General features: G+C 36.6%; 1 protein-coding gene across 10 annotated transcripts in view; it reads right to left on the bottom strand.

The window, feature by feature from the left end:
• Window positions 1-27,965, bottom strand: part of RFX3 (regulatory factor X3) — a 295,722-nt gene that overhangs the window by 105,972 nt on the left and 161,785 nt on the right. For all 10 annotated transcript variants that reach the window (XM_059924798.1, XM_059924794.1, XM_059924802.1 and 7 more), the window contains one exon: window positions 8,944-9,041. In XM_059924798.1, coding sequence (XP_059780781.1) covers window positions 8,944-9,041 — 98 coding nt within the window. The remainder of the gene's footprint in view (window positions 1-8,943; window positions 9,042-27,965) is intronic.

Raw genomic sequence — 27,965 nt, 5'->3', positions numbered from 1 at the left:
CCCATCCTGAACCTGAACTGGTTAGTAATTAATGCTTTGAACTATTAATCCTCATTTCACAAATTAGGAAATCTAGGTGCAAATGTGTTATTTGCCTGATGTTATACTGTAGTCAGTAAGAGAAATGATACTTGAACTTGGGCCTCTGAAGTTCATTTAAGAAAACAATACAAGTTGGTTCTAAACCTAAAAAAGCACATGTGGATTTCCTTCATTTTCACCTTTTTTTTTTTTTTTTATAAATTTATTTATTTATTTTTGGCTGTGTTGGGTCTTCGTTTCTGTGCGAGGGCTTTCTACAGTTGCGGCGAGCGGGGGCCACTCCTCATCGCGGTGCGCGGGCCTCTCACTATCGGGGCCTCTCCTGCTGCGGAGCACAGGCTCCAGACGCGCAGGCTCAGTAGTTATGGCTCATGGGCCCAATTGCTCTGCGGCATGTGGGATCCTCCCAGACCAGGGCTCGAACCCGTGTCCCCTGCATTGGCAGGCAGATTCTCAACCACTGTGCCACCAGGGAAGCCCATTTTCACCTTTTTTTTAAAAAAAAAAAAAAAAAAAAAAAAAAGGAGGGAGGAGAGGAAGAGAAAATTTACAGGTCTAAACTTTTCCAAGTGTCATAATGCAGAATTATTCTGGACATTATGCTACTGGATATGAAAATATCACAGAGCAAATTGCCCTTAATGTGCATCAATTAATTCTACGAATGAGAAATATTAAAAAGGAATACAGCCAGGGCAGTCAAATAATAGCGTTTTCTTCTGGAAGCTGTTTAACTAAAACATTTGATGTTGAAAAATTAGTAAATATGGACTTTTCTATATATTTTATGAATATTCAAAGAACATCCTATATTCACAAAATAAATTTAACTATAAAAGTATAAGATGGGATTAAAAAAAACATACGATGATTCATACAAACAACAACAGACTCTTAGTCTTAAAGAGTCATCAGTCATAAAAAACCCCACGAGTTTATTATCTACAATAACATATACAATAATACAATAGCATAATGTATAAAATTTACTAAAAATTTTTTTTATGATTGGCCAACCCTTCCCCCCAAACCTCCAAATAACTCATGATCAAAAGACCTCTACCTACAGATCACTGGAAAGGAATATGTGTTGAAGGTCAGAAAATATGAACTCTAAATACTACCTAACTAGAGGTACAAATTATTGCACCTCTCTGGGCCTCAGTTTACCCACCTGCAAAGTGGAAAGATTAGAATAAATGATCTCCACGACCTTCACAACTCTGATATTCTGAGAAGCCATATTTGAAAGCCTTCCATTACTCTAGGAGGCAGATTGAAAAACATCTTGCTGTGATTTATGTCAGAGTGTTCTGCCTATGTTTTCCTCTAAGAGTTTTACAGTATCCGGGTTTACATTTAGGTCTTTAATTCATTTTGAGTTTATTTTTGTGCACGGTGTTAGGGAGTGATCTAATTTCATTCTTTTACATGTAGCTGTCTAGTTTTCCCAGCACCACTTGTTGAAGAGACTCTCTTTTCTCCATTGTATATTCTTGCCTCCTTTGTTATAGATTAGGTGACCATGGGTGTGTGGGTTTATCTCTAGACTTTCTATCCAAAATAAACATATGGGACCTAATTAAACTTAAAAGCTTTTTGCACAGCAAAGGAAACCATAAACAAAACGAAAGACAACCCTCAGAATGGAAGAAAATATTTGCAAACGAAGCAACCAACAAGGGACTAATCTCCAAAATATACAAACAGCTCATGAAACTCAATATCAAAAAAACAAACAACCCAATCAAAAAATGGGCATAAGATCTAAATAGACATTTCTCCAAAGAAGACATACAGATGGCTAAAAAGCACATGAAAAGATGTTCAACATCATTAATTATTAGGGAAATACAAATCAAAACTACAATGAGGTATCACCTCACACAGGTCAGAATGGCCATCATCAAAAAATCTACAAACAATAAATGCTGGAGAGGGTATGGAGAAAAGAGAACTCTCCTACACTGTTGGTGGCAATGTAAACTGGTACAGCCACTGTGGTGAATGGTATTGAGGTTCCTTAAGAAACTAAAAAACCTTAAGTTTTTAGTTTTAGTTTCCTTAAGAAACTAAAACTAGAGCTACCATATGATCCAGCAATCCCACTCCTTGGCATATATCCAGAGAAAACCATAATTTGAAAAGATGTTCATTGCAGCACTATTTACAATAGCCAGGACATGGAAGCAATCTAAATGTCCATCGACAGAAGAATGGATAAAGAAGATATGGTACACATATGCAATGGAACGTTAGCCATAAAAAAGAACGAAATAATGCCATTTGCAGCAATGTGGATAGACCTAGAGATTGTCATATTGAGTGAAGTCAGTCTAAGTCAGACAGAGAAAGACAAATATCATATGATATTGCTTATACGTGGAATCTAAAAAAAGGGTACAAATAAAATTATCTACAAAACAGAAATAGAGTTACAGATGTAGAAAACAAACTTATGGTTACCAGGGGGTAAGGAGGGGAGGGATAAATTGGAAGATTGGGATTGACATATACACACTACTATATATAAAATAGGTAACTAATAAGGACCTACTATATATAGCACAGGGAACTCTACTCAGTACTCTGTAATGGCCTATATGGGAAAAGAATCTAAAAAAGAGTGGATATATGTATATTTATAACTGATTCACTTTGCTGTACACCTGAAAATAACACAACATTGTAAATCAACTATACTCCAATAAAAATTAAAAAAAATAAATATAATAAAATAAAATTGAATAACAACAAAAAATAAACCTAAAAAAAAAAATAAATCCTTCCATTTTTGGAGATGGATGAAACAGGCTCTTCTCTAAATGTAGAGGACCTCAGTGCTCTTTTTTACACAAAATGGTAGTTCTCTCTCCAAGAGCTTTCTAAGTAATCAGCCATATACTTACTGAAATCTAAGTGGCAAGTGGATTCATTAACCAGATCCTACACCAATTTGAATGTATATATCAGTAGAAGCATAAAGAAAGTAGCCTCTTCATCTCAATTACAGAAATACCATACAACTATTTCTTCTAAGCAGAGAACATTTAAATGATAATAATAAAGCATAATTTTACCTGCAAAATCTTAAAACTTACTATTTCACTGAAAGACAAAATAGAAACTTGAAGAGTATCCCTATTAAGGTTTTTTATTAATTATTTTAAAAGCATATGGAAAGGATAATTGGATGGCTTCAGAAAACGCACTACCTATATGATTTTCAAATAAAGGTGAGTCCAATGGATTTTGAATAAATCTAGTCAATGTCAATATATTAATAATGTATCACCTCCTAAAGTATACCATGTGATGTTATTAAATATTATTCAGATAAGAGTTCTGTGGTCAGTTTTTAAAACACGACATTTCTTTCCTAGAGGATTTCTCAGAGCCTTTAAAAAACTAACAGAAATTTAAAGTCCACAAAAGAAGTTCATGCAGTGTTTTCCTGCTTGTGAAACCACAGAATTTTTTAATGGGACATTTTATGAAACACAGTTTGGTAAATTCTCTATTGGGTTTGATGAGAAATCTGTAATTTAAACAGGAAGATTATGAGAATACTTTCTACCAGTCAAGTCTTACTGCAATAGATACCCATTACAATGAACACCTTGACATTTTAAAACACTAATCATCTCTAAACAGCGGATAAGCTTCAAAGACCACTTGATATAAGAAAATCCTTTAAAATTAAAAAAGTTTTTTCAAAAAAGATTTCTTAATTTGGACAAGATACAGTATGATGTCTTTATTTCCACTTTGACTAATATGATGGAGGAATAAGTGGGGAAGTATGAGTCAAAAAAGGAGTGGGGGAAAGAAAAAAAATCATTATTTAAAAAAATTGATTTCTCGGCTACAAGAAATTTCAATTGAATTGGACTCTCTCTACGTGGTATGCACTGTTTACCAGCTGTTTTAATTACAATCTACTAAATTATTAGATATCATAAATTGTAAGAATCCATAACAATGGACAAGACTATGATCCAGCCCAGTAAAAAATATTCTTGGGAAAACTATTGCAAGGAAATACACAAATGTGGGCTCCTACAGAAGCAATGATAAGGAGGAACAAGAGTTAGGTTACCTTCTCCCTTGAGTAAAAAGCTATTCTGCTCCAAAACACCACTATAAAGCAGTCTCAGTTGTTCACTTGAAATATACATCCTCACTCACTGACTCATACTGTTAAATCCTGTTATGCTACCAGTAACGTCCATAGTCATAGAGAGAACCAGTAAATACTTTAGTATTGTCAAATTATAATGATTACACATTTTCATAAGTGATGACACATATCTGTGAGGGCTATCATCACCTCTTGAGTGAGATCCCTTGCATTATGGCTACTTGGCATGGGGCTGCTGGTGACAGGAGCAACAGTGAACCAGTACTTACTAACCATGCACAGGCTGCAGGGCCATGTACTGGGTGCTTGAAAGTTCATGATAAAGATCGGCATCCCTATCTTCTGTGAGTTTCATTAGCAAAAAGCATTTATTATCACAAAGAAGTGGGAATCTCACTATGATCCAAGTCAGGGACCAAACACTAGTTGGCTATTAATTTAATATGGTGGAACAGAAGAATATGAAATACTCTCTCCTAACACACATGGAAGTGTATCAAATAAAAAGAGGGAGTATAAAGACTTCAAAATGAACTTTAGAGACAAAAATTGTACATAGTTAAATGTCAGCGCTACAAAATTACAGAAAGATTGGAATAGCTTAAGCTGAAAAATTTTTTTGGTTATATTTGAAAAAAGATGTTCATAGTCCTCTAACTACTAAAATTTTGAGCGTAATTCATGGCAACACAATGTTTCTTTAGTAAATATGAAAATGGTGCTACAGAATCTTTAGTCAAATGTTGTACTGAAATTGAAATTGTAATGAAAGGTTTTTAAAGATGCATCTTCTCTATCTTGACCAACGTGCACATTTGTGACATAATTAGCTGGAGTTGAGGATGCAGTCTGGGCCCACACAGACTGGATCAAAACTAATTGGACTTTGTGGCAAATGAACTCATGACCTAGACCTCATTAGTCATGATCTAACCAACTGAGTTTGCGGGCCATAGAAAATTCATGTTGGCGTGAGATGTTTACTTTGAATTATTTCTGCACTTAAATGGGGCCTATAATTTTAAAGAGCCAACTTTAGAGGTGCTGATTTTCTAAGGTTTTGTGAATGAGTGAACTCACCAATCTCACATTTACCTATTATATGGAAGACCCTAATGTCAGCGGTGGGGTAGTTTTAAAAGGCACAAGGCAATATGCAGAATTCAGAACCATAAATAGGAGAGGAAAATGTAAAAATAAAAAACTAGAGCACATAATTGTACGGTGATAACTAATGTTTATTGAGTGTTTACAATTTCTCAGAAGCTACACAAAATACTTTTGATAAGCTATCTCCATATTTCATAAATGAAGAAAGTGAAGCAGGCTGTGTATCTTTCACAAAGTCACACACTAGTAATCACTCTCCTTTACCTTGGGTCAATGATAAATGACCGTGATAGATATTACGGAGTTAACTGTCTCAACATGCATGCCAACTACCCTTTTCCCTTGCTGCCATCTACCATATAGACATGAAAGCTACAAACCTGCATTCCTAGATTCCTCTGCAGCTAGCTACTACTTTTTTTTTTTTAATTAATTATTTTTGGCTGCGTTGGGTCTTTGTTGCTGCGCGCAGGCTTTCTCTATCTGCGGTGAGCGGGGGCTACTCTTCGTTGAGGTGCGTGGGCTTCTTATTGCTGTGGCTTTTCTTGTTGTGGAGCATGGGCTCTAGGTGCTCGGGCTTCAGTAGTTGCAGCATATGGACTCAGTAGTTGTGGAGCACAGGCTTAGTTGCTCTGTGGCGTGTGGGATCTTCCCGGACCAGGGCTCAAACCTGTGTCCCCTGCATTGGCAGGCGGATTCTTAACCACTGCACCACCACAGAAGTCCCCTAACTACTACTTTGTTACACAGTTATGGCCAATGAGATATAAGCAAAATGGAGCTGGGAGTTTCTGGGAAAGCCTGTGTGTGTGTGTGTGTGTGTGTGTGTGTGTGTGTACACATATATATATATGTACGTATATACCATATGTAACATATCCTCTTCTTCCACCTTCCCTCTTCTTGCTGTCTGGAATACAGATGTGATGGCTGTAACCAAAGCAAATTTACTACCGTACCAGCAAATCTTGGCCCTGACATCCTTGAGCTGCTAAACTAATGTCAGCCACAGACTAAGAGGAAGTACAATTGTGGATGTTTCTACAGGCTCATTTCCTGTCATCTTTGGTTAGCTTAGCACTAAGCCGGCTCAGCTGGTCTAAGTTAATCCTAATGGAAGAACAGGCTGATGGAACTGAGCTTCAGAGGCACCCACTCCTCCCTAGATAAGAAAGCCATTTTTTTTTCTACTACATAACCAGTTAATGTCTACTGCCCTGATCTCTAGAAATATGTAGCACTCTGTGAGGCCAGAGATCTTCTACTGGAGCAATTTCCATGGTGCAATCCAGTCTAACTAGAGGGAAGTGATTTATGCCAGCTTGTAAGATTTTCTCCACTAAGGTTTATTTTATATTTGCACCACATGGTGCCAGTTATTTGCACAATATGCTACCTCTGGATTTCTTATTACCTGACAAAAATAAAAGTCCTAATTTGTTTAAACCTCTTTTTGTCAGATTTTCTTGGCTTCTTAGCTGACAGAATGCTGTAATAAATGTAAGATAAAATGTTATGGAATGGCAGAATGATAACTTAGCTCTCCAGTGGGGTCTGGTAAGGCTTTACCTAGGATGTCTTTGAACTAGGAGAACACACTAGGTAGGAAATGGTACCTGCTTGAACAAAGGTAGAGTATATAATGACTTTACTCTGAGGTAGTTGTGACAGATCTACCACAGGCAAGAATGAAACGACAATACAATTCAGTGACCTCTAGCAGTGTCTAGAAACCCATTTATTTTCCCTGATAGCATAAAGGACCAAGTGGCAGGCATCCTTATTTTTTTTCGGGACAAATGCCAACAGGAGTTTGGATTTACGGTACAGATTCCAAAAGCAGGCTCCAGGATGCCCTGGCCTTACACAACAAAGAGGTAAAAAATATTCAGTATGTCTAAAATATGTAAAGTATTATAGATTCACTAGAGTAACAGAAATGTATTGACCCTTTATTATGTGTCAATCACCTAAATAAATGTAAATAAAATAACAAAATGACAACAGTTCCCATTCAGGGAGAGTTCTTCTTAGTATGATAAATATAAATAAGCATTCATAGCACCATGTGGAAGTGGAAGTCTGGGTATAGTGCTGTCTTTACCGTACAGGGGACAAATAAGTTAACTGCAGAGGAGAGCCAGGGTCCACGTCTCAAGGGAGGGGGTGATGTGTTAGTCTGTAAAGATTTCACTATACCGGGGGTAGCAGTTTTGGAAGGAAAGAGAAAAGGCACAGAATGATATTCCAGCAGAGAAAACAAACCACATGTCCAAAAATACAGAGGTGTGAAAGGAGAGTACTTGGGGAAACATGCACAAAGTTGGTTGTTCCTAGAAGAGGTGGAAGATGAAGCTAGAGAGGTAGGAAGGGGAAGAATGCCAAGGTGGAGAGTTCCACTTTATTTTATAGGTAATGGAGGTTTAAAGGCAGTGGTGATTTAGGCAGATTCAGTGACCAAAAGCAATGAGAAAAGAGAGACAGTCAAGATCAATGAAGAGTTTTCGGTTTTGTATCATCTACTATATACCAGGCCCTGTGCTAGTTGCTTTACACACATAGCCTTAAATCCTCACAACAATCCAGAAAGAGTAAGGCAATTACCCTCCCACTTCCCAGGAAAGAGTAATAAAAGCTCAGAATAGTTAAGTACTTTGACCATGATTATACAACTAATAGATAGTTAAACCAGGATTTTAAGTTGTTTAGTTATAGTAATAGGTAACAATAAATGCATTTTCTACATACCATACACTCTTCTGGTGTTAGATTTATTGCAGTGGAACAAAAACAACAACAACAAAAACCGGACAAAAATCCCTGCCCTCGTGGTTGGTGTCATGGGAATCTATGAAATCACCCAAGGAATAGGTGCAGTAATAATAAAGAAAGCAGAGGTTATCAACCTAGGGCACACAGAAGAGTCAATGAGAGAATTTGAATTCATTTTAGAACTTAGAGATCCAACAGATTGCAAACAAAAACCTGTGGTAAATGAAAACAAACCTGGTGACTTATAATAGTTATTAGTCCCTTTATTTATAATAACATCCTGAATCTTAACCCAAAGTGTCTGAAAAACTCAAATGAAATAAATGTACAAATTGACATTACTGTTGATGCAAAGGAGATGGGTTGGGAGTTTTAGGGGGAGGAAAAGTTCAGACAGGAAAATAAGATTTATTGAGTATCAGGCACTTTTACGTAAAGTAAGTACCTCATTTAATAAACGCAAAAAACCCTCCTAATATAGTAGTTTTATATTAATTTACAGAAAACACGTACACAAAAATTCACCTTATTGGTAAAAACAAAAAGCATAGGTTTAAGAAGGTATTATTATAATATAGAAATCACCCACAAGGGATATATTTTTCTCAACCTAGTGAAAACGATTAAAGGGCATAGCAATGTTAATAACTTAAAATATTCTACTAGGGTTAAGTGAGAGGAAAATGACCATATATTCTTAGTGAACATACATCGGCTTAAGCTCAAACATCAGTTTAAGTTAATAACCCTACTCTAGTAAAAAATTACTGTGAAAACAAGGAAACAATTTGGGACGAGTAGAAGGTGTCAGAAAGTACCTTACTTTTCTCTAACCGAGGGAGCGGGAGAATGAATACAACTTCCATACATAAACTTACATTGCTCCATTGGTATAGACAGTGTCGCTTCCTTCCACGTACTGCACCTGAGCTGGGTAGACATGCTGTACCTGCTGCACAGTCTGTACCTGCTGCACCTGGAAAGCAAATATTAGGACTTTGGTGAGGGGTAGATACAGTCGAATGAATATACAGCATTAGATTTCCTCAAAGATTTCTCTAGGGTGTTGATAAACATGAGAATGTTTTATGATGAAAACTGTTAGGTTCATGCTAATTTCAAGATAAGTGCATGTTGGGTCCAAATCAACTGTAGCATTTATGCAAATAAATTCTGTAACATTCTTGCAGTTATATATATATACACACACTTCAAGTGTTTAGGGTGAAATTCTGAAAGCTCGGCACTTATTTTGATGATTTATGAAATTCTCTTCACCTGGCTGGTGAATGCTACATTTATTTTTTAATTAAGAAATTCACAATGGAAAAGTTCAAACACTTATACATATAAAAAATACTATAATAAACCCCATGTAATCATCATCCAAGATAAATAACTGTCACCAGACCTTCCCCTTTAGTCCCTCACAGGATTATTTAAAAGTAAGTACAGAACTTGCATCATTTCACTGGTAATATTTCACTTTTTTCCTAAGAGAAAAGAGCTACTTTTAACATGAACACAATACTAACATCAGAAATAAAACATTAACAATTCCTTAATATCATATAAACCCCAGTGATTGTTCAAATTTCTCTAATTATTCCAATGTCTTCTTAGAGTTGGCTTGTTCAAATCAGATCCAAACAAGGTCTACATGTTACATCTGGCTGATATTTCCTATCTTTCTCTTTTAATCTCTAACAGTTTCCCATCCTTTTTATATCTTGACTATTAGTTATTGAAAAAACTGGGTCATTTATCTAGTAGAATTTCTAGAATGCTAAATTTGGCTTATAGCATCCCTGAGATGTCATTTAATAAATTCCTCTATCTTCGTATTTCCTATAAATGGGTAGTTAGATCAAGGACCTTGAATAGATTCAATTTTTAAAAAGCTGTGTACTTCTTATTGCATCATATAGGTTGCCATAGAACAGCTGGTTGTCTCTCATTCTGCAATATTATTTGATCAGGGGGTTCAGGTGTTGTCAGCTGGATACATTGATTATAATGTTTCCTAGCTATGTTTTACCTGAGGATATCACTAGTCATTGATGATCATTTTCTAGAGGGATTATTTCAATTAATAAAAGGCTGCAATCTTATGGTAATCTGATTCTGTTATTCCCTCTTCATTTATTAGTAGAATTCTATAAAGGAATTCCTCTTATTAGTATTTGCTTACTCTGAAATAAGGTTTGTACAGGAAGAATAGGATAAATGCATGATTCATTATTTACCAGTACTCAGAATAATGATTTTTTTCCCCTAGCTCCCTCCGCAAGGTGACCAATGTGGCTTTTAGTTTGATTTTGCTTGTATCCTTATGATTTTTAACTTTTGAACATACTGTATTTGATTTGTTTTAACACAGCAGTCTTTTTTTCCCCTAAAATTGTCCCATCTTTGACAAATGATAGACCCTTCAAACTGTATCCTGTGTCCTTTGACATGACTACAGTAATCTTTCTCTAACTCCCATGCTTTCTGTTATGATAAGATGGACCAGACCTACCTCTTGTATTTCCTGTCCTAGATCTGAAATCAACTATTTCTTAAAAATTTCCCTGGGTCTTATTATTTAGGAGTAATATAAATATGAAAAAACTGTTTGGGAAAGCAATTTACCAACAGGCAAACTATTTGACATCTTTGTGATTTCTTCTACAGAAGTATTCACCATCTGAAGAGTTGCTGTATAATATTATTTTTAAAAATACAGTTTATAAGAGCAAGAAGTTAGAAGGAAAAGCCTTAATGACTGTGAAAAGAAGAGTAATTAAATAAATATAGGAAACCATTCTGTAGAATATATGGTTGATGTTAAAAGAATAAAGTAAGATTGATACATACTTTAATAGCAAGATCTCTAAAACATATTCTAAGTGAAAAAGTATGTTGCTGAAAAATACCTACAGTGTAATTTGATTTATGTATATATCTGCATACATGGGCACATGTGCATACAAATGTACTTACATATATAAAGGAAAATAGAAGGATGCACACCAAACTTCTAAAAATGGTTACTTTGATGAGCGACACTAAATGAGATGGAAGAGGGCTTCCCTGGTGGTGCAGCAGTTAAGAATCCGCCTGCCAGGTCTGGGCAAGATGGCGGAAGAGTAAGACGCGGAGATCACCTTCCTTCCCACAGATACATTAGAAATACATCTACACGTGGAACTGCTCCTACAGAACACCCACTGAACGCTGGCAGAAGATGGCAGACCTCCCAAAAGGCAAGAAACTCCCCACGTACTTGGGTAGAGCAAAAGAAAAAAGAAAAAACAGAGACAAAAGAATAGGGATGGGACCTGCACCAGTGGGAAGGAGCTGTGAAGGAGGAAAGGTTTCCACACACTAGGAAGCCCCTTCGCGGGTGGAGACTGCGGGTGGCAGAGGGGGGAAGCTTCAGAGCCACGGAGGAGAGCGCAGCCACAGGGGTGTGGAGGGCAAAGTGGAGAGATTCCCGCACAGAGGTTCGGTGCCGGCCAGCACTCACCAGCCCGAGAGGCTTGTGTGCTCACCCGCCGGGGTGGGCGGAGGCTGGGAGCTGAGGCTCGGGCTTTGGTCGGATCGCAGGGAGAGGACTGGGGTTGGCAGCGTGAATACAGCCTGAAGGGGTTAGCGCACCACAGCTAGCCAGGAGGGAGTCCGGGAAAAAGCCTGCAGCTGCCGAAGAGGCAAGAGACTTTTTCTTGCCTCTTTGTTTCGCGGTGTGCAAGGAGAGGGGATTCAGAGCGCGGCCTAAACGAGCTCCAGAGACGGGTGCGAGCCGCGGCTATCAGCGGGGACCCCAGAGATGGGCGCGAGCCGCGGCGATCAGCGCGGGCCCCAGAGACGGGCATGGGACGCTAAGGCTGCTGCTGCCGCCACCAAGAAGCCTGTGTGCAAGCACAGTTCACTCTCCACACCGCCCCGTCCTGGAGCCTGTGCAGCCCACCACTGCCAGGCTCCCATGATCCAGGGACAACTTCCCCGGGAGAACGCATGGCGCGCCTCAGGCTGCTGCAACGTCACGCTGGCCTCTGCCGCCTCAGGCTCGCCCCGCATCTGTACCCCTCCCTCCCCCCGGCCTGAATGAGCCAGAGCCCCCGATGCAGCTGCTCCTTTAACCCCGTCCTGTGTGAGCGAAGAACAGATGCCCTCAGGCGACCTGCACACAGAGGCGGGTCCAAATCCAAAGCTGAACCCCGGGAGCTGTGCGAACAAAAAAGAGAAAGGGAAATCTCTCCCAGCAGCCTCAGAAGCAGCGGATTAAAGCTCCACAAACAACTTGATGTACCTGCATCTGTTGAATACCTCAACAGACAATGAATCATCCCAAATTCAGGAGGTGGACTTTGGTAGCAGGATATATTAATTTTTCTCCTTTTCCTTTTTTTGTGAGTGTATATGTGTATGCGTCTGGGTGAGATTTTGTCTGTATAGCTTTGCTTTCACCATTTGTCCTAGGGTTCGGTCCATCCGTTTTTTTTTTTTTTTTTACTTGAAAAATTTTTTTTCTTAATAATTTTTTCCTTATTTTTTATTTTAAAAAATTAAAAAAAACTTTTCTTAATAATTTTTTTAATTTTTTATTTCAAAAAATTAAAAAAATTTTTCTTAATAATTTTTTCTTATTTTTATTATAAAAAATTAATAAATTTATTTTTAAAAAATTAAAAAAAATTTTTAATAAATTTTTTCGTAATAATTTTTTTCTTATTTTTTATTATAATAGCTTTATTTTATTTTATTTTATCCTCTTTCTTTCTTTCTTTCTATTTTTTCTCCCTTTTATTCTGAGCCGTGTGGATGAAAGGCTCTTGGTGCTCCAGCCAGGCATCAGGGCTGTGCCTCTGAGGTGGGAGAGCCAACTTCAGGACACTGGTCCACAAGAGACCTCCCAGCTCCACGTAATACCAAACAGTGAAAATCTCTCAGAGATCTCCACCTCAACATCAAGACCCAGCTTCACTCAACGACCAGCAAGCTACAGTGCTGGACACCCTATGCCAAACAACTAGCAAGACAGGAACACAGCCCCATCCATTAGCAGAGAGGCTGCCTAAAATCATAATAAGGCCACAGACACCCCAAAACACACCACCAGACGTGGACGTGCCCACCAGAAAGACAAGATCCAGCCTCATCCACCAGAACACAGGCACTAGTCCCCTCTACCAGGAAGCCTACACAACCCACTGAACCAACCTTAGCCACTGGGGACAGATACCAAAAACAACAGGAACTATGAACCTGCAGCCTGTGAAAAGGAGACCCCAAACACAGTAAGATAAGCAAAATGAGAAGACAGAATAACACACAGCAGATGAAGGAGCAAGGTCAAAACACAACAGACCTAACAAATGAAGAGGAAATAGGCAGTCTACCTGAAAAAGAATTCAGAATAATGATAGTAAGGATGATCCAAAATCTTGGAAATAGAATAGACAAAATGCAAGAAACATTTAACAAGGACGTAGAAGAACTAAAGAGGAACCAAGCAATGATGAAAAACACAATAAATGAAATTAAAAATACTCTCTAGATGGGATCAATACCAGAATAACTGAAGCAGAAGAAAGGATAAGTGACCTGGAAGATAAAATGGTGGAAATAACTACTGCAGAGCAGGATAAAGAAAAAAGAATGAAAAGAAGTGAGGACAGTCTCAGAGACCTCTGGGACAACATTAAACGCACCAACATTCGAATTATAGGGGTCCCAGAAGAAGAAGAGAAAAAGAAAGGGACTGAGAAAATATTTGAAGAGATTATAGTTGAAAACTTCCCTAATATGAGAAAGGAAATAGTTAATCAAGTCCTGGAAGCACAGAGAGTGCCATAAAGGATAAACCCAAGGAGAAACACGCCAAGACACATATTAATCAAACTTTCAAAAATTAAATATAAAGAAAACATATTAAAAGCAGCAAGGGAAAAACAACAAATAACACACAAGGGAATCCCCATAAGGTTAACAGCTGATCTTTCAGCAGAAACTCTGCAAGCCAGAAGGGAGTGGCAGGATATACTTAAAGTGATGAAGGAGAAAAACCTACAACCAAGATTACTCTACCCAGCAAGGATCTCATTCAGATTTGATGGAGAAATTAAAACCTTTACAGACAAGCAAAAGCTGAGAGAGTTCAGCACCACCAAACCAGCTTTACAACAAATGCTAAAGGAACTTCTCTAGGCAGGAAACACAAGAGAAGGAAAAGACCTACAATAACAAACCCAAAACATTTAAGAAAATGGGAATAGGAACATACATATCGATAATTACTTTAAATGTAAATGGATTAAATGCTCCCACCAAAAGACACAGACTGGCTGAATGGATACAAAAACAAGACCCATATATATGCTGTCTACAAGAGACCCACTTCAGACCTAGGGACACACACAGACTGAAAGTGAGGGGATGGAAAACGATATTACATGCAAATGGAAATCAAAAGAAAGCTGGAGTAGCAATTCTCATATCAGACAAAATAGAGTTTAAAATAAAGACTATTACAAGAGACAAAGAAGGACACTATATAATGATCAAGGGATCAAACCAAGAAGACAGTATAACAATTATAAATATTTACGCACCCAACATAGGAGCACCTCAATACATAAGGCAAATACTAACAGCCATAAAAGGGGAAAACGACAGTAACACAATCATAGTAGGGGACTTTAACACCCCACTTTCACCAATGGACAGATCATCCAAAATGAAAATAAATAAGGACACACAAGCTTTAAATGATACATTAAACAAGATGGACTTAATTGATATTTATAGGACATTCCACCCAAAAACAACAGAATACACATTTTCCTCAAGTGCTCATGGAACATTCTCCAGGATAGATCATATCTTGGGTCACAAATCAAGTCTTGGTAAATTTAAGAAAATTGAAATCATATCAAGTATCTTTTCCAACCACAATGCTATGAGACTAGATATCAATTACAGGAAAAGATCTGTAAAAAATACAAACACATGGAGGCTACACAATACACTACTTAATAACGAAGTGATCACTGAAGAAATCAAAGGGGAAATCAAAAAATACCTAGAAACAAATGACAATGGAGACACGACGACCCAAAACCTATGGGATGCAGCAAAAGCAGTTCTAAGAGGGAAGTTTAGAGCAATACAAGCCTACATCAAGAAACAGGAAACATCTCGAATAAACAACCTAACCTTGCACCTAAAGCAATTAGAGAAAGAAGAACAAAAAACCCCAAAGCTAGCAGAAGGAAAGAAATCATAAAGATTAGATCAGAAATAAATGAAAAAGAAATGAAGGAGACAATAGCAAAGATCAATAAAACTAAAAGCTGGTTCTTTGAGTACATAAACAAAATTGATAAACCATTAGCCAGACTCATCAAGAGAAAAAGGGAGAAGACCCAAATCAACAGAATTAGAAATGAAAAAGGAGAAGGAACAACTGACACTGCAGAAATACAAATGATCATGACAGATTACTACAAGCAACTCTGCCAATAAAATGGACAACCTGGAAGAAATGGACAAATTCTTAGAAATGCACAACCTGCCGAGACAGAACCAGGAAGAAATAGAAAATATGAACAGACCAATCACAAGCACTGAAATTGAAACTGTGATTAAAAACCTTCCAACAAACAAAAGCCCAGGACCAGATGGCTTCACAGGCGAATTCTATCAAACATTTAGAGAAGAGCTAACACCTATCCTTCTCAAACTCTTCCAAAATATTGCAGAGGGAGGAACACTCCCCAACTCATTCTACGAGGCCACCATCACCCTGATACCAAAACCAGACAAAGATGTCACAAAGAAAGAAAACTACAGGCCAATATCACTGATGAACATAGATGCAAAAATCCTCAACAAAATACTAGCAAACAGAATCCAAACAGCACATTAAAAGGATCATACACCATGATCAAGTGGGGTTTATTCCAGGAATGCAAGGATTCTTCAATATACGCAAATCAATCAACGTGATACATCATATTAACAAACTGAAGGAGAAAAACCATATGATCATCTCAATAGATGCAGAGAAAGCTTTTGACAAAATTCAACACCCATTTATGATAAAAGCCCTGCAGAAAGTAGGCATAGAGGGAACTTTCCTCAACATAATAAAGGCCATCTATGACAAACCCACAGCCAACATCGTTCTCAATGGTGAAAAACTGAAACCATTTCCACTAAGATCAGGAACAAGACAAGGTTGCCCACTCTCACCACTATTATTCAACATAGTTTTGGAAGTGTTAGCCACAGCAATCAGAGAAGACAAAGAAATAAAAAGAATCCAAATCGGAAAAGAAGAAGTAAAGCTGTCACTGTTTGCAGATGACATGATACTATACATAGAGAATCCTAAAGATGCTACCAGAAAACTACTAGAGCTAATCAATGAATTTGGTAAAGTAGCAGGATACAAAATTAATGCACAGAAATCCCTTGCATTCCTATACACTAATGATGAAGAATCTGAAAGTGAAATTAAGAAAACACTCCCATTTACCATTGCAACAAAAAGAATAAAACATCTAGGAATAAACCTACCTAAGGAGACAAAAGACCTGTATGCAGAAAATTATAAGACACTGATGAAAGAAATTAAAGATGATACAAATAGATGGAGAGATATACCATGTTCTTGGATTGGAAGAATCAACATTGTGAAAATGACTCTACTACCCAAAGCAATCTACAGATTCAATGCAATCCCTATCAAACTACCACTGGCATTTTTCACAGAACTAGAACAAAAAATTTCACAATTTGAATGGAAACACAAAAGACCCCGAATAGCCAAAGCAATCTTGAGAAAGAAAAATGGAGTTGGAGGAAGCAGGCTCCCGGACTTCAGACTATATTACAAAGCTACACTAATCAAGACAGTATGGTACTGGCACAAAAACAGAAACACAGATCAATAGAACAGGATAGAAAGCCCAGAGATAAACCCACACACATATGGTCACCTTATCTTTGATAAAGGAGGCAAGCATATACAGTGGAGAAAAGACAGCCTCTTCAATAAGTGGTGCTGGGAAAACTGGACAGCTACATGTAAAAGTATGAAATTACAACACTCCCTAACACCATACACAAAAATAAACTCAAAATGGATTAAAGACCTAAATGTAAGGCCAGACACTATAAAACTCTTAGAGGAAAACATAGGCAGAACACTCTATGACATAAATCACAGCAAGATCCTTTTTGACCCACCTCCTAGAGAAATGGAAATAAAAACAAAAATAAACAAATGGGACCTAATGAAACTTAAAAGCTTTTGCACAGCAAAGGAAATCATAAACAAGACCAGAAGACAACCATCAGAATGGGAGAAAATATTTGCAAATGAAGCAACTGACAAAGGACTAATCTCGAAGACTGACAAGCAACTCATGCAGCTCAATAACAAAAAAACAAACAACCCAATCCAAAAATGGGCAGAAGACCTAAATAGACATTTCTCCAAAGAAGATATACAGATTGCCAACAGACACATGAAAGAATGCTCAACATCATTAATCATTAGAGAAATGCAAATCAAAACTACAATGAGATATCATCTCACACCGGTCAGAATGGCCATCATCAAAAAATCTACAAACAATAAATGCTGGAGAGGGTGTGGAGAAAAGGGAACACTCTTGCACTGTTGGTGGGAATGTAATTTGATACAGCCACTATGGAGAACAGTATGGAGGTTCCTTAAAAAACTAAAAATAGAACTGCCATATGACCCAGCAATCCCACTACTGGGCATATACCCTGAGAAAACCATAATTCAAAAAGAGTCATGTACCAAAATGTTCATTGCAGCTCTATTTACAATAGCCAGGACATGGAAGCAACCTAAGTGTCCATCATCGGATGAATGGATAAAAAAGATGTGGCACATATATACAATGGAATATTACTCAGCCATAAAAAGAAATGAAATGGAGGTATTTTTAGTGAGGTGGATGGAGTTAGAGTCTGTCAAACAGAGTGAAATAAGTCAGAAAGAGAAAAACAAATACAGTATGCTAACACATATATATGGAATCTAAGGAAAAAAAAAAAAGGTCATGAAGAACCTAGTGGCAAGACGGGAATAAAGACACAGACCTACTAGAGAATGGACTTGAGGATATGGGGAGGGGGAGGGGTGAGATGTGACGGTGAGAGAGTGGCATGGACATATATACACTACCAAATGTAAAATAGATAGCTAGTGGGAAGCAGCTGCATAGCACAGGGAGATCAGCTCAGTGCTTTGTGAACACCTAGAGGGGTGGGATAGGGAGGGTGGGAGGGACGGAGACGCAAGAGGGAAGAGATATGGGAACATATGTATATGTATAACTGATTCACTTTGTGATAAAGCAGAAACTAACACACCATTGTAAAGCAATTATACTCCAATAAAGATGTTAAAAAAAGAAAAAAATAGATAGCTAGTGGGAAGCAGCTGCAGAGCACAGGGAGATCAGCTCTGTGCTTTGTGACCACCTAGAGGGGTGGGATAGGGAGCGTGGGAGGGAGAGGCAAGAGGGAGGGGATATGGGGATATATGTATAACTGATTCTTTGTGTTATACAGCAGCAACTAACAACAATGTAAAGCAATTATACTCTAATAAAGATGTTAAAAAAAAAACCTGCAAAAAAAAAGAATCCTGGTCTGGGAAGGTCCCACATGCCGCGGAGCAACTAAGCCCGTGTGCCACAACTACTGAGCCTGCGCTCTAGAGCCCGCCAGCCACAACTACTGAGCCTGCGTGCGTAGAGCCCGTGTTCCGCAACAAGAGAAGCCACTGCAATGAGAAGCCCGCGCACCACAACAAAGAGTAGTCCCCGCTCTCTGCGGCTAGAGAAATCCCTCCCACAGCAATGAAGACCCAACACAGCCAAAAATAAAAACAAATAAATAAATAAATTTATTTTGAAAAAATGAGATGGAAGAGATGATGTGACTAACATCCTTTATCAATTCATATATTGTATCTATTATATCAAATATATATCTCGATATATGGAAGGACTTCCACTTCTGGCCATGATGGAGTAAATACTACTGGAAATGCCCTCCCCCCCACTAAACAAGTAGATAAGTAGACAAAATATGTAAAACAATGTTTTCAGTCATTCCACAAAATGTATTGTAAGATTGTGTTCTTTAAAAGAAGGAAAACAAATAATGTGAACACTATAATGATCTTAGCTTTTGACCTGGATGTAATCAGAGTGCAGAGCAAGAATGGAGAAACGAAGCAGAGCATCATGATCTCACTGAAGTGAGGAGACAGATACTGAATTTGGGAAAGCAGAGTCACCTGAAGTTTGGGGGCAGTATCAGAAAGGAAGTTAAGCAGAGAAATAGATCCAGAAATGTTCACAGAGATCCCCGAGTCTGATGTTGAATACAAGCTGCACATGTGTAGGGGGCAGAGATGCTCAAATTCTGACCATCCACAGTGACATGACCTTATTGAACACCTAGGGCATTCTGTAGAAGCACCAGAAGGGCAGAGCGAGCCTTAGCAGAAGGGCTAAATTAGGTCTAGAATAAAGACTACTTTAGGTCCGTCCTAACAAATCTGAAAGAAAAGCCTTGATAATATCCACAAGTAACTGCCTATACAGAACTACATTTAACACTTTTAAAGGAAGACATCAAAATCCAGACATATAAAACCATAAGAAACATAATGTCCAGCATTCCAAAAAAATTATTAGACACATGAAGAAGCAGAAAAATGTGATATATAACCAGGAAGAAAATCAATCAATAGAAACAAATCTAGAAATGGAAGACATGAAGTGGCAGACAGAGACATTAAAACAGTTGTTCTAAATAGACTTAAGATTTAAAGGAAAACACAAACATGATGAGAAAAAAAGAAGCTATAGGGGCTTCCCTGGTGGCGCAGTGGTTGGGAGTCTGCCTGCTAGTGCAGGGGACACCGGTTCGAGCCCTGGTCTGGGAGGATCCCACATGCCGCGGAGCGGCTGGGCCCGTGAGCCACAACTACTGAGCGTGTGTGTCTGGAGCCTGTGCTCCGCAACGAGAGGGGCCGCGATGGTGAGGGGCCCGCGCACCGCGATGAGGAGTGGCCCCCGCTCGCCACAACTGGAGAAAGCCCTCGCACAGAAATGAAAACCCAACACAGCCACAAATAAATAAATAAATTAAAAAAAAAAAAAATGTTAAAAAAAAAAAAAAAAAAGAAGCTATAACGAACCAAGTCAAATTTGTAGAGCTGAAAAATACAGTATCTGATATGAAAAATTTGCTGAATGGAATTGAGAGCAGATTACATAATGCAGAAGAAAAGTCAAGTTGAAAACCTAGCAGTAAAAACTATCTGAAGAACAGAGAAAAAAAAGGAAATAATGAAGAGTAGAGAACCAATGAACTATGGAACAATATCAAGTAGTCTAAAACAGTATAACTATAGTCCCAGAAGAAGAGGAAGAACAGAAAATATATTTGAAGAAAGAGTGGTAGAAACATCCAAATTTTATTAAAACTATAAACACTGTAAGAAGCTTAACATATGCCAATGTATAGAAAAAGAAAACCACATCAAAGTGCATCATAATTAGAGTGCTAAAAACCCATATTAAGGAGAAAAATTTTTAAGCAAGACAGAAAACAGACGCATTATGTACAAGGCAACAGGTATTAGCATGATTGAAAACTTCCCAGTCAAAAATAATGCAAGCCTAAGACAATCAAACAACATATTTAAAGCAGTGAGAGGAAAATTTCAATCAAGAATCCTCCAACCAGTGAAATATCTTCAAAAATGAAGAGGAAATCCTTTCTCAGACAAAAACTGAGAGAATTCATCCTGCTCTAGCAGACGTCCAGTGAAGGTAGCCACAAAGGAAGCTCTTTGGACCAAAGAAAAATAATACCAGATGGAAAACTGGGCCTATACAAAGAAATGAGGAGCACTAGAAATGGTAACTTCGTAGGTAAAGGGTTTTTTGTTTGTTTTCTCATCTTTTAATTTCTATAAAAGATAATTGCCTATGTAAAGCAAAAATAACAATATGTGTATAACAGGGTTTATTTACCACATATGTAGAAATGAAATGTATGTATGACAAAAATAGCACAAAAGAGGGGAGAGGGAAATGAAAACACACTTTTGTAATATTCTTATATGTTAAGTAGTGTAGTATTACTTGAACATAGGCTGTGATCAATTAAAGATATAAACACCATATTAAAAAATAGGATAGTCAATAGAGGAGATAAAATGCAATACTAGAAAACACTCAGTATATCCAATAGAAGGCAGAAATAGAGGAAATAAAAGAAGAACAAATGGACCAAACAGAAAATAACAAGAAGCTAGAATTAAATGCAACCATATCTATAATTATACTCAATTTAAATCTTGACTGTCATAATGGGTAAAAATGTAAACTCTAACTATATACTCTCTACCAGAACACATTTTAAATATACAAAGACAGGTTAAAAATAAAAGGATATAAAAAGACAGGCTTTTGCAAACACCAGTCACAAGAAAGACTGGTTATATTAATATCAGTCAAAGTAGACTTCAAGACAACCGATATTACCAAAGATAAAGAGGGAAATTTCATCAAGAAAATTATCAAGAATAAATAATATATCTTATATGTCTTTGCATCTAAGAACAGTTTCAAAATAACATGAAGCAAAAACTGAAAGAATCAAATGTCCTTAATTGGTTTCCTTCATGGGGGCCAATATGGTGTGGTGGCATATTCAGTCGATCTGGAATTAGGAGAACTGATTTTAAGTCTTTATGCTGACACTTGCTGTTTATATATTGGGATAGTCAATTCACTTCTTTAAGTAATAATTTCTTTGTGTGTAAAATAAAAATTGTATCTACTCTATGATAAAGAATTTTTGTGAGAAGCCAAAACTATTAAACATAAATACAAAGCATGGCATAGGCATATATGATAATTATAATACATCTTGAATAATGAGAGACATTCTTAAATACTTCAAAATATGAATCTTGTTTTCTACATCTGTGTAATTTTCATCTTTATATCCCACTTGGCTTCAGCCATAAATATGCACAATAAATGTTCATCAAGGGTTTCTTCAAATCATGAGATTCTGTAATTAAAGTAGAAATGAAACTCAGAAAGTGTCAAGAATCTTGGAAAAGAATTCTGGATAGATGCTGGCTAACTCATCTAGGACATCAATATATAAATACGTCTCTTGATTACACTGAGACTTTACAGTACAGCGTAAAAATAGGGCATAATTCTTTGCATTATCTACCAAGTTAAGGAACTGATGAAGTAAATAGAAGACCTATTTACTTAAATAGAAACTAGAAAAACACTAAAAATACTGAATTATAGCATATTTTGGAGGTAACACAACTTTCATTATTATCCAGTAAGTATGGTTGTCGACTAATCATTAGAAACTGGGCCAAAGAGGCCTTTGAAAGAATTTAGTGATGAGAGATGGAATTGCCTGTAGTTTGAGAAAGTATTCTTTCAAGGGTATAATGATAGTGAAGGAAGTAAAAGAGGGGTAAAAAAGAAAAAGAAAGGAGAAAGGAAAAATAACTACCTTATGTATACATGTCTCATTTCACCAATGAAAAGTTAAGGTCCTTCAAAGTCTTTTATTTAGTTTTTAGTTGAGGGTTATTTGATTTTCTTTTCTTTGTGGGGGGGAGGGGACAGTGGGGCTCTATTATTAGTAAACGTGCATTGGAGAGCCACAGAAATGCTCCTTTCTACCTCAAATTAAAATTATTCAGATCCAGGAAGAGAGCTATGCATACAGAATAACTTTGAGACTTACAAATCCAGTCACAGGATGGAAGTGCACACGTAGAGCATTTTTTATATTGTGATATATTCTCAAAGACCCAACACAGTGTAAACACACTATATTTATCACTCAATATTAAATAATGCCCTGCACCTAGCAAAGGAAATGCCCAGTGAATATTTGTGAAGTTTATAGTATCTTCTAAATGTGGATGTGTATTCATTAAAAAGCAAAAACAAAAACAAAAACGAAGGAATGCTTATTATTCCAAAGTGAACTGATGTGATTACTTTTAATGCCCTTTAATGTATCATTAAAGACGAAAGGTAAAAATTTAAAAGGAAGTTGCATGCTATTTTCTCTTTTCTAAATAATTAACTGTGGTTCAAATTTGTTCAAATATTATTCTATACTGTCCTTATGTTAAATATTAATTTCTATTCAAATATTTACTAAATAGTTATCTATGAAAAGTTTATTTTTTATTTTATTTGCCATACTGCAGTGCAGGAACTGCTGAGGTTAGCAATGCTGAAAGATATGGGGAAACTAGCATCCTGTAGGCATGTCATTACTATTCCCAATAACTGTATTTTCCATCCATCTTTGTGAAATCTATAAACTGTCACATTTTACTGCTTACCCTATCCAAGTCCTCAGGGGAAAGGAAGGAGATGATTAAATAAACTCTATAGGAAATTAATTTTCTCTTAATTTCATTGTTTTTCCCAGGATAAATTCTCAAAAGTGTTTCCTAAGAGAATGAACAAATATTTTTCACCACTTGAATTTTAATAAACAACAAAGTGGTGAAAATATGAACTGAAAAGAGGTGGACAAAGGTGGAATTAACAGAAATAATCAACAATTTCTACAATTAACTGTTCATTTAATAAAAATGACCTTGGGCTAATTTCTAAAAGACTACCTAGTACATATCAGAATGTTGGCGGTAATGAAGTCAAACCATAACAACATTCTATACAAGAAATTTATCCATTCTCTGTCATCTGAAGGAAAAAAAATATCCCCCAGTATAAATATATGCAACAATGTATTTACATTCATGCACTAGATGAATTAAGCAACTTAACACTGTCTTACTAATACATATTTAAATGGAAGCACTTCTTATTACTATTCAAATGTAGTATTACAAATGCATTTGCTTATTTTTGTGAATTTTTATAATTCTTATTATTTATAAAAAGAAGTGAATACAAAAGCAAACTACGTACCACAGGAAAATGTGCTAGTTTAACAGAATCAGTTAGTAGATTTTCAGGACAAATTTATACAATATGTTGTTTTGGATGTGCTTCAAGAAAAATAAAATGAATCACACTTCAAAACAGAAATGCTTTTCAATAGTAAATGAAATCATTTATAATTGTTAAGCTTATTAGTCAGCTAAGAACAATACTAATCTCTTTGTAAAAATGTCTTTATTATGTCAAGATCTTCACTGCCTTTCTTGTATAAAAGCATTCCTTACACACGTGGTTGGCACAAAACATTTCAAACCTTAGTACTGAGAACTGTCAAAAACTGCATTAAGATGACTTTAATAGACCCACAAGAGATATGAAAGAGCTCTTAGCAGGTTAAAAACATGGGATATTAGAACAGCTATGTTAGAGGCTGCTATGGGACTGACCAAAAGTGAAGCAGAAGGAAAAGGATCTACACTGGAGCAGCTATTAATAAAAGGGCAGGGGGGAAGTAAGACATCCAGAGTAGCAGCAGAGAGTTAAATAGAAAAGCCACCTTGTGAGAAAAGAGAAGGAACGGAACTAATTCAATATTCCTGGACCAGTAAAACTGTAGGGAATTGAAGGGATTGAGGAAAGATAAGTCAAAAAGTTCAATGAGTACAGTGTGAGTACTCGTTGCTAGAAGAAAAGATGCAACAAAAGAAAAGAGCATAAGGGGAAAACTAATTTCCTTTACAGGCACGGTTATGGGAACAGAAATCAAAAACCTAAAGCCATTTTTTTAGTCTTGGTTAAAAGTAAAGTAAATTATACATTACAATACTGTTTAATAAATCTTGCCAACAAAGAATCCTACAAATATTTTGAATGCTGAAAGTTATTTGCAGGTACCGGATGTTTATACATTATGATCACAAGATCACAGTGAACAAAGAGCATGGTTAAGTGACAGGACAGGTTAGAAAAAAATGTTATTTAAAGTCTCTCCTTGTGTTTGCTGAGAAAGAACAAGACGTTTCCCTAGATCTTTAATGTTAATTTACAAAGTTCTTCCTGGGATATGCAGTGATAACTACAAAATTCCTGTTTAATCTTCTAAGACTGGTAGTCCTCCACTTCAAAGAATGTGATGAATGTGAACTGTTGGAAAACAGGGTATTGTTCATTGAAATGACAGAGTTCATTTTATGTAAAAAAGGAATTCGTTCATTTACATTGTAAATTCACTCACTGTCCCTGTGTTATTTAACTCTCTCACTTATAAACTATGTAGCTCTCCCATTTTTTTTTTTCAGAAACACTCAGATTTTTGGATATACTTTTCTCATAGTAGACTTTATGTAAATAAATGATGCTTCTAGCACATTCAAATCCAACAAATATCACAAAGTCTGCTTCTTCAACAGGGCTAGAGGTAAACATGAAAAGGTATAGGAATTATTTACTAAAACTACGTGATTGCTATAGACAACTAGAAGTTATTATAAAAGTGTAAACATTACTGCTACACTTGGACTTCAAGTAGAGTCACATGAAGGCTAATAATGTAGTGATTAAGGTCCTGGCTCATTCTCTTGCACTTCTGACCATATGAAAATGAGGAAATCAATTGGGAGTGAATTAGTTCAATAAATCATCCCTACCTGCCTACCATCTATCTCCCAAAAAATACCTGATTAACATCAAAGAGCAGGAGCTACCTGGAAAAGGTGAAGCAAGTTTCCAAAGGCAAGAGGGGAAGTGTTTTTGGTAGCAGGGATGTGACTCAGAATAGATTTAGTTTATAAGGATTTCTCAATGACAAATTTGATAGGTATTACATAAAATATATATAAAGCCATTTTTGTGAGTCAAAAAGAACAAAGTTACAACTACTTCCTACAAGTGAGGAACATTTTTTGTCATGATTACAACACTGTCTTAAACATTATTCCCCTTGGGGTCCAGCAGGACAGACCAATACTAAGATTCTACTAAACTAAGTAATAATTTCTGGGGGAAGAAATTTACTAAACAACACCCTGGTGACCAGAAAGAGCAAATGAGCTCGGTATACCAATCTTGCTGCAGTATTAGGACAAGTCTTTAGAATAGGAGGCTTCTCTAGTCTCTCTAGTAATAAACTATAGAAACTTAGAATATCAATAAATGTAAGCAGCACATCAGAAGATCTAGCTATGCATAAAATACATTTTGCAACTCTAGACTGACCATCAGAGTATGCACTTTATTTTTTTTATTTTATTTTTTTTAGAGTATGCACTTTAAATGTCTTCCCTGGTGAGAAGGCATAGATGCAGATTCATACGTGCTCCCAGTGTCTATGGTAATGAAGCATATTTGCAAGAGAGATGCTGACTCCCTTGGGGTGGAGTACATGGAACTAAGAGAATGAATTATTAAACTTATGTGTTGGTAGTCAAAGCACTGTAACTTAAAATAACAGAATTCCTTAGTTATATACGATTGTTAAACTAGTACGAAAACTATTATTAATAGTGATATACAATATTATTTCATTTGTTCCTCACAAAAATTCTGAGATGAATTAAAGATGGTAGGCATTTTTGCCCCCATTTTATAAACAGTGACATAAGTACAAAGACATAGTGACAACCCAAAGACATGGTAAGTGACAGGTAGCCATGATTCTAGGTATTCTGAATCCAATCCTAGAATTCTTTCTACAATACCAGTGTTTCCCCAAATGTGGGATTAATGACATTGGTGATACATAGGCAAGACAGTAAATAACTATGAACCATATCCTAAGAATTTGTTCCATTTTCAATTATTTTTAAAGCATTCTGATATGTCAAGGAGAAGGTCTCAGTCTTTACCACCTCTGAGGCTAACAATCTCACTTTTTAAAGGAAAGTAGGCCCCAGTGTTGGGTGTTGTCAAGCAAAAGCAGTTAGCCAAATCATGTAATATTATTTCATTTTTACTGTATTCAATTTTATGTTTATCTTCCAATTATGTCAAGGGATACTAGTTTTTCATTTCTGGTAGAAATATAAGGTTCTCCTTATTAAATGAATTCATTTAAGTAATTTTACAGAAAACTAGTAAGTAAAAAATAACTATATAGTGGACTTCGGAAAAAGCAAAATCATTAAGCAGTCTGCAAAGGACTGAAAATTAAAAATACTATACTACACATCATATGCTATAAATCATACTCTTTAATAATGAGAGTCTCACCAAAAGACTTTCCACTTTAGAAAACTTATTTCATACATAAATTAAAACAATTAGCTTCTTCATTGTATCAACTTATTAGTTACCTAAACTCCTAAACAAAATGAGTAGTAGCCGTAATACTACCATAGCAAGGGTCAAGTTAATTTTGAAGCAAACTTGGCATATCACCTACTTTTTAGCTATATTTTATTTTACTTATCCTAATATTTTCATAATAAAATTTATACATAAATACAGTTGCATAAGATTCAAACAAAAAGAAATAATCAGAGTAAAATGTGATTGCCTCCTGCTTTATGCTCACACTCACTTCCGGCTATTCCTGTTCCTGGACATAATGACTAACCAACCTGATTAACCAACCGTAGGACAGCATGCAGTCCTCCAATGTCCTACCAATAAATTCACCTTCATGTGCATTTTTGTCTCTGTACTAGCCAGGAGCAGAAGAGTTAGCACTAACTGCAACAACAGACAGCCCCCAAATCTCAGTGCTTTAACTCCTAAGTTACTCATCTAATGGAGGGTACACAGGAGGTCCTGATCCACATGGTCACTTTAGAGACTCTGATTAACAAGGCTCTACCACTTTGTAGCTGTGTCATCCTGATGTAGCCTTAGAGGAGCTAAAGATTGTAGAGGTGGCATCATAGCTCCTAAACGCCTTGACTCAC

The sequence above is a fragment of the Balaenoptera ricei genome, chromosome 6 (genome assembly GCF_028023285.1).
Source record: "Balaenoptera ricei isolate mBalRic1 chromosome 6, mBalRic1.hap2, whole genome shotgun sequence".
Taxonomy (NCBI): Eukaryota; Metazoa; Chordata; class Mammalia; order Artiodactyla; family Balaenopteridae; genus Balaenoptera; species Balaenoptera ricei.
Note: the sequence above shows the minus strand (reverse complement) of the source record. Positions and strands in the feature narration are given on the sequence as shown.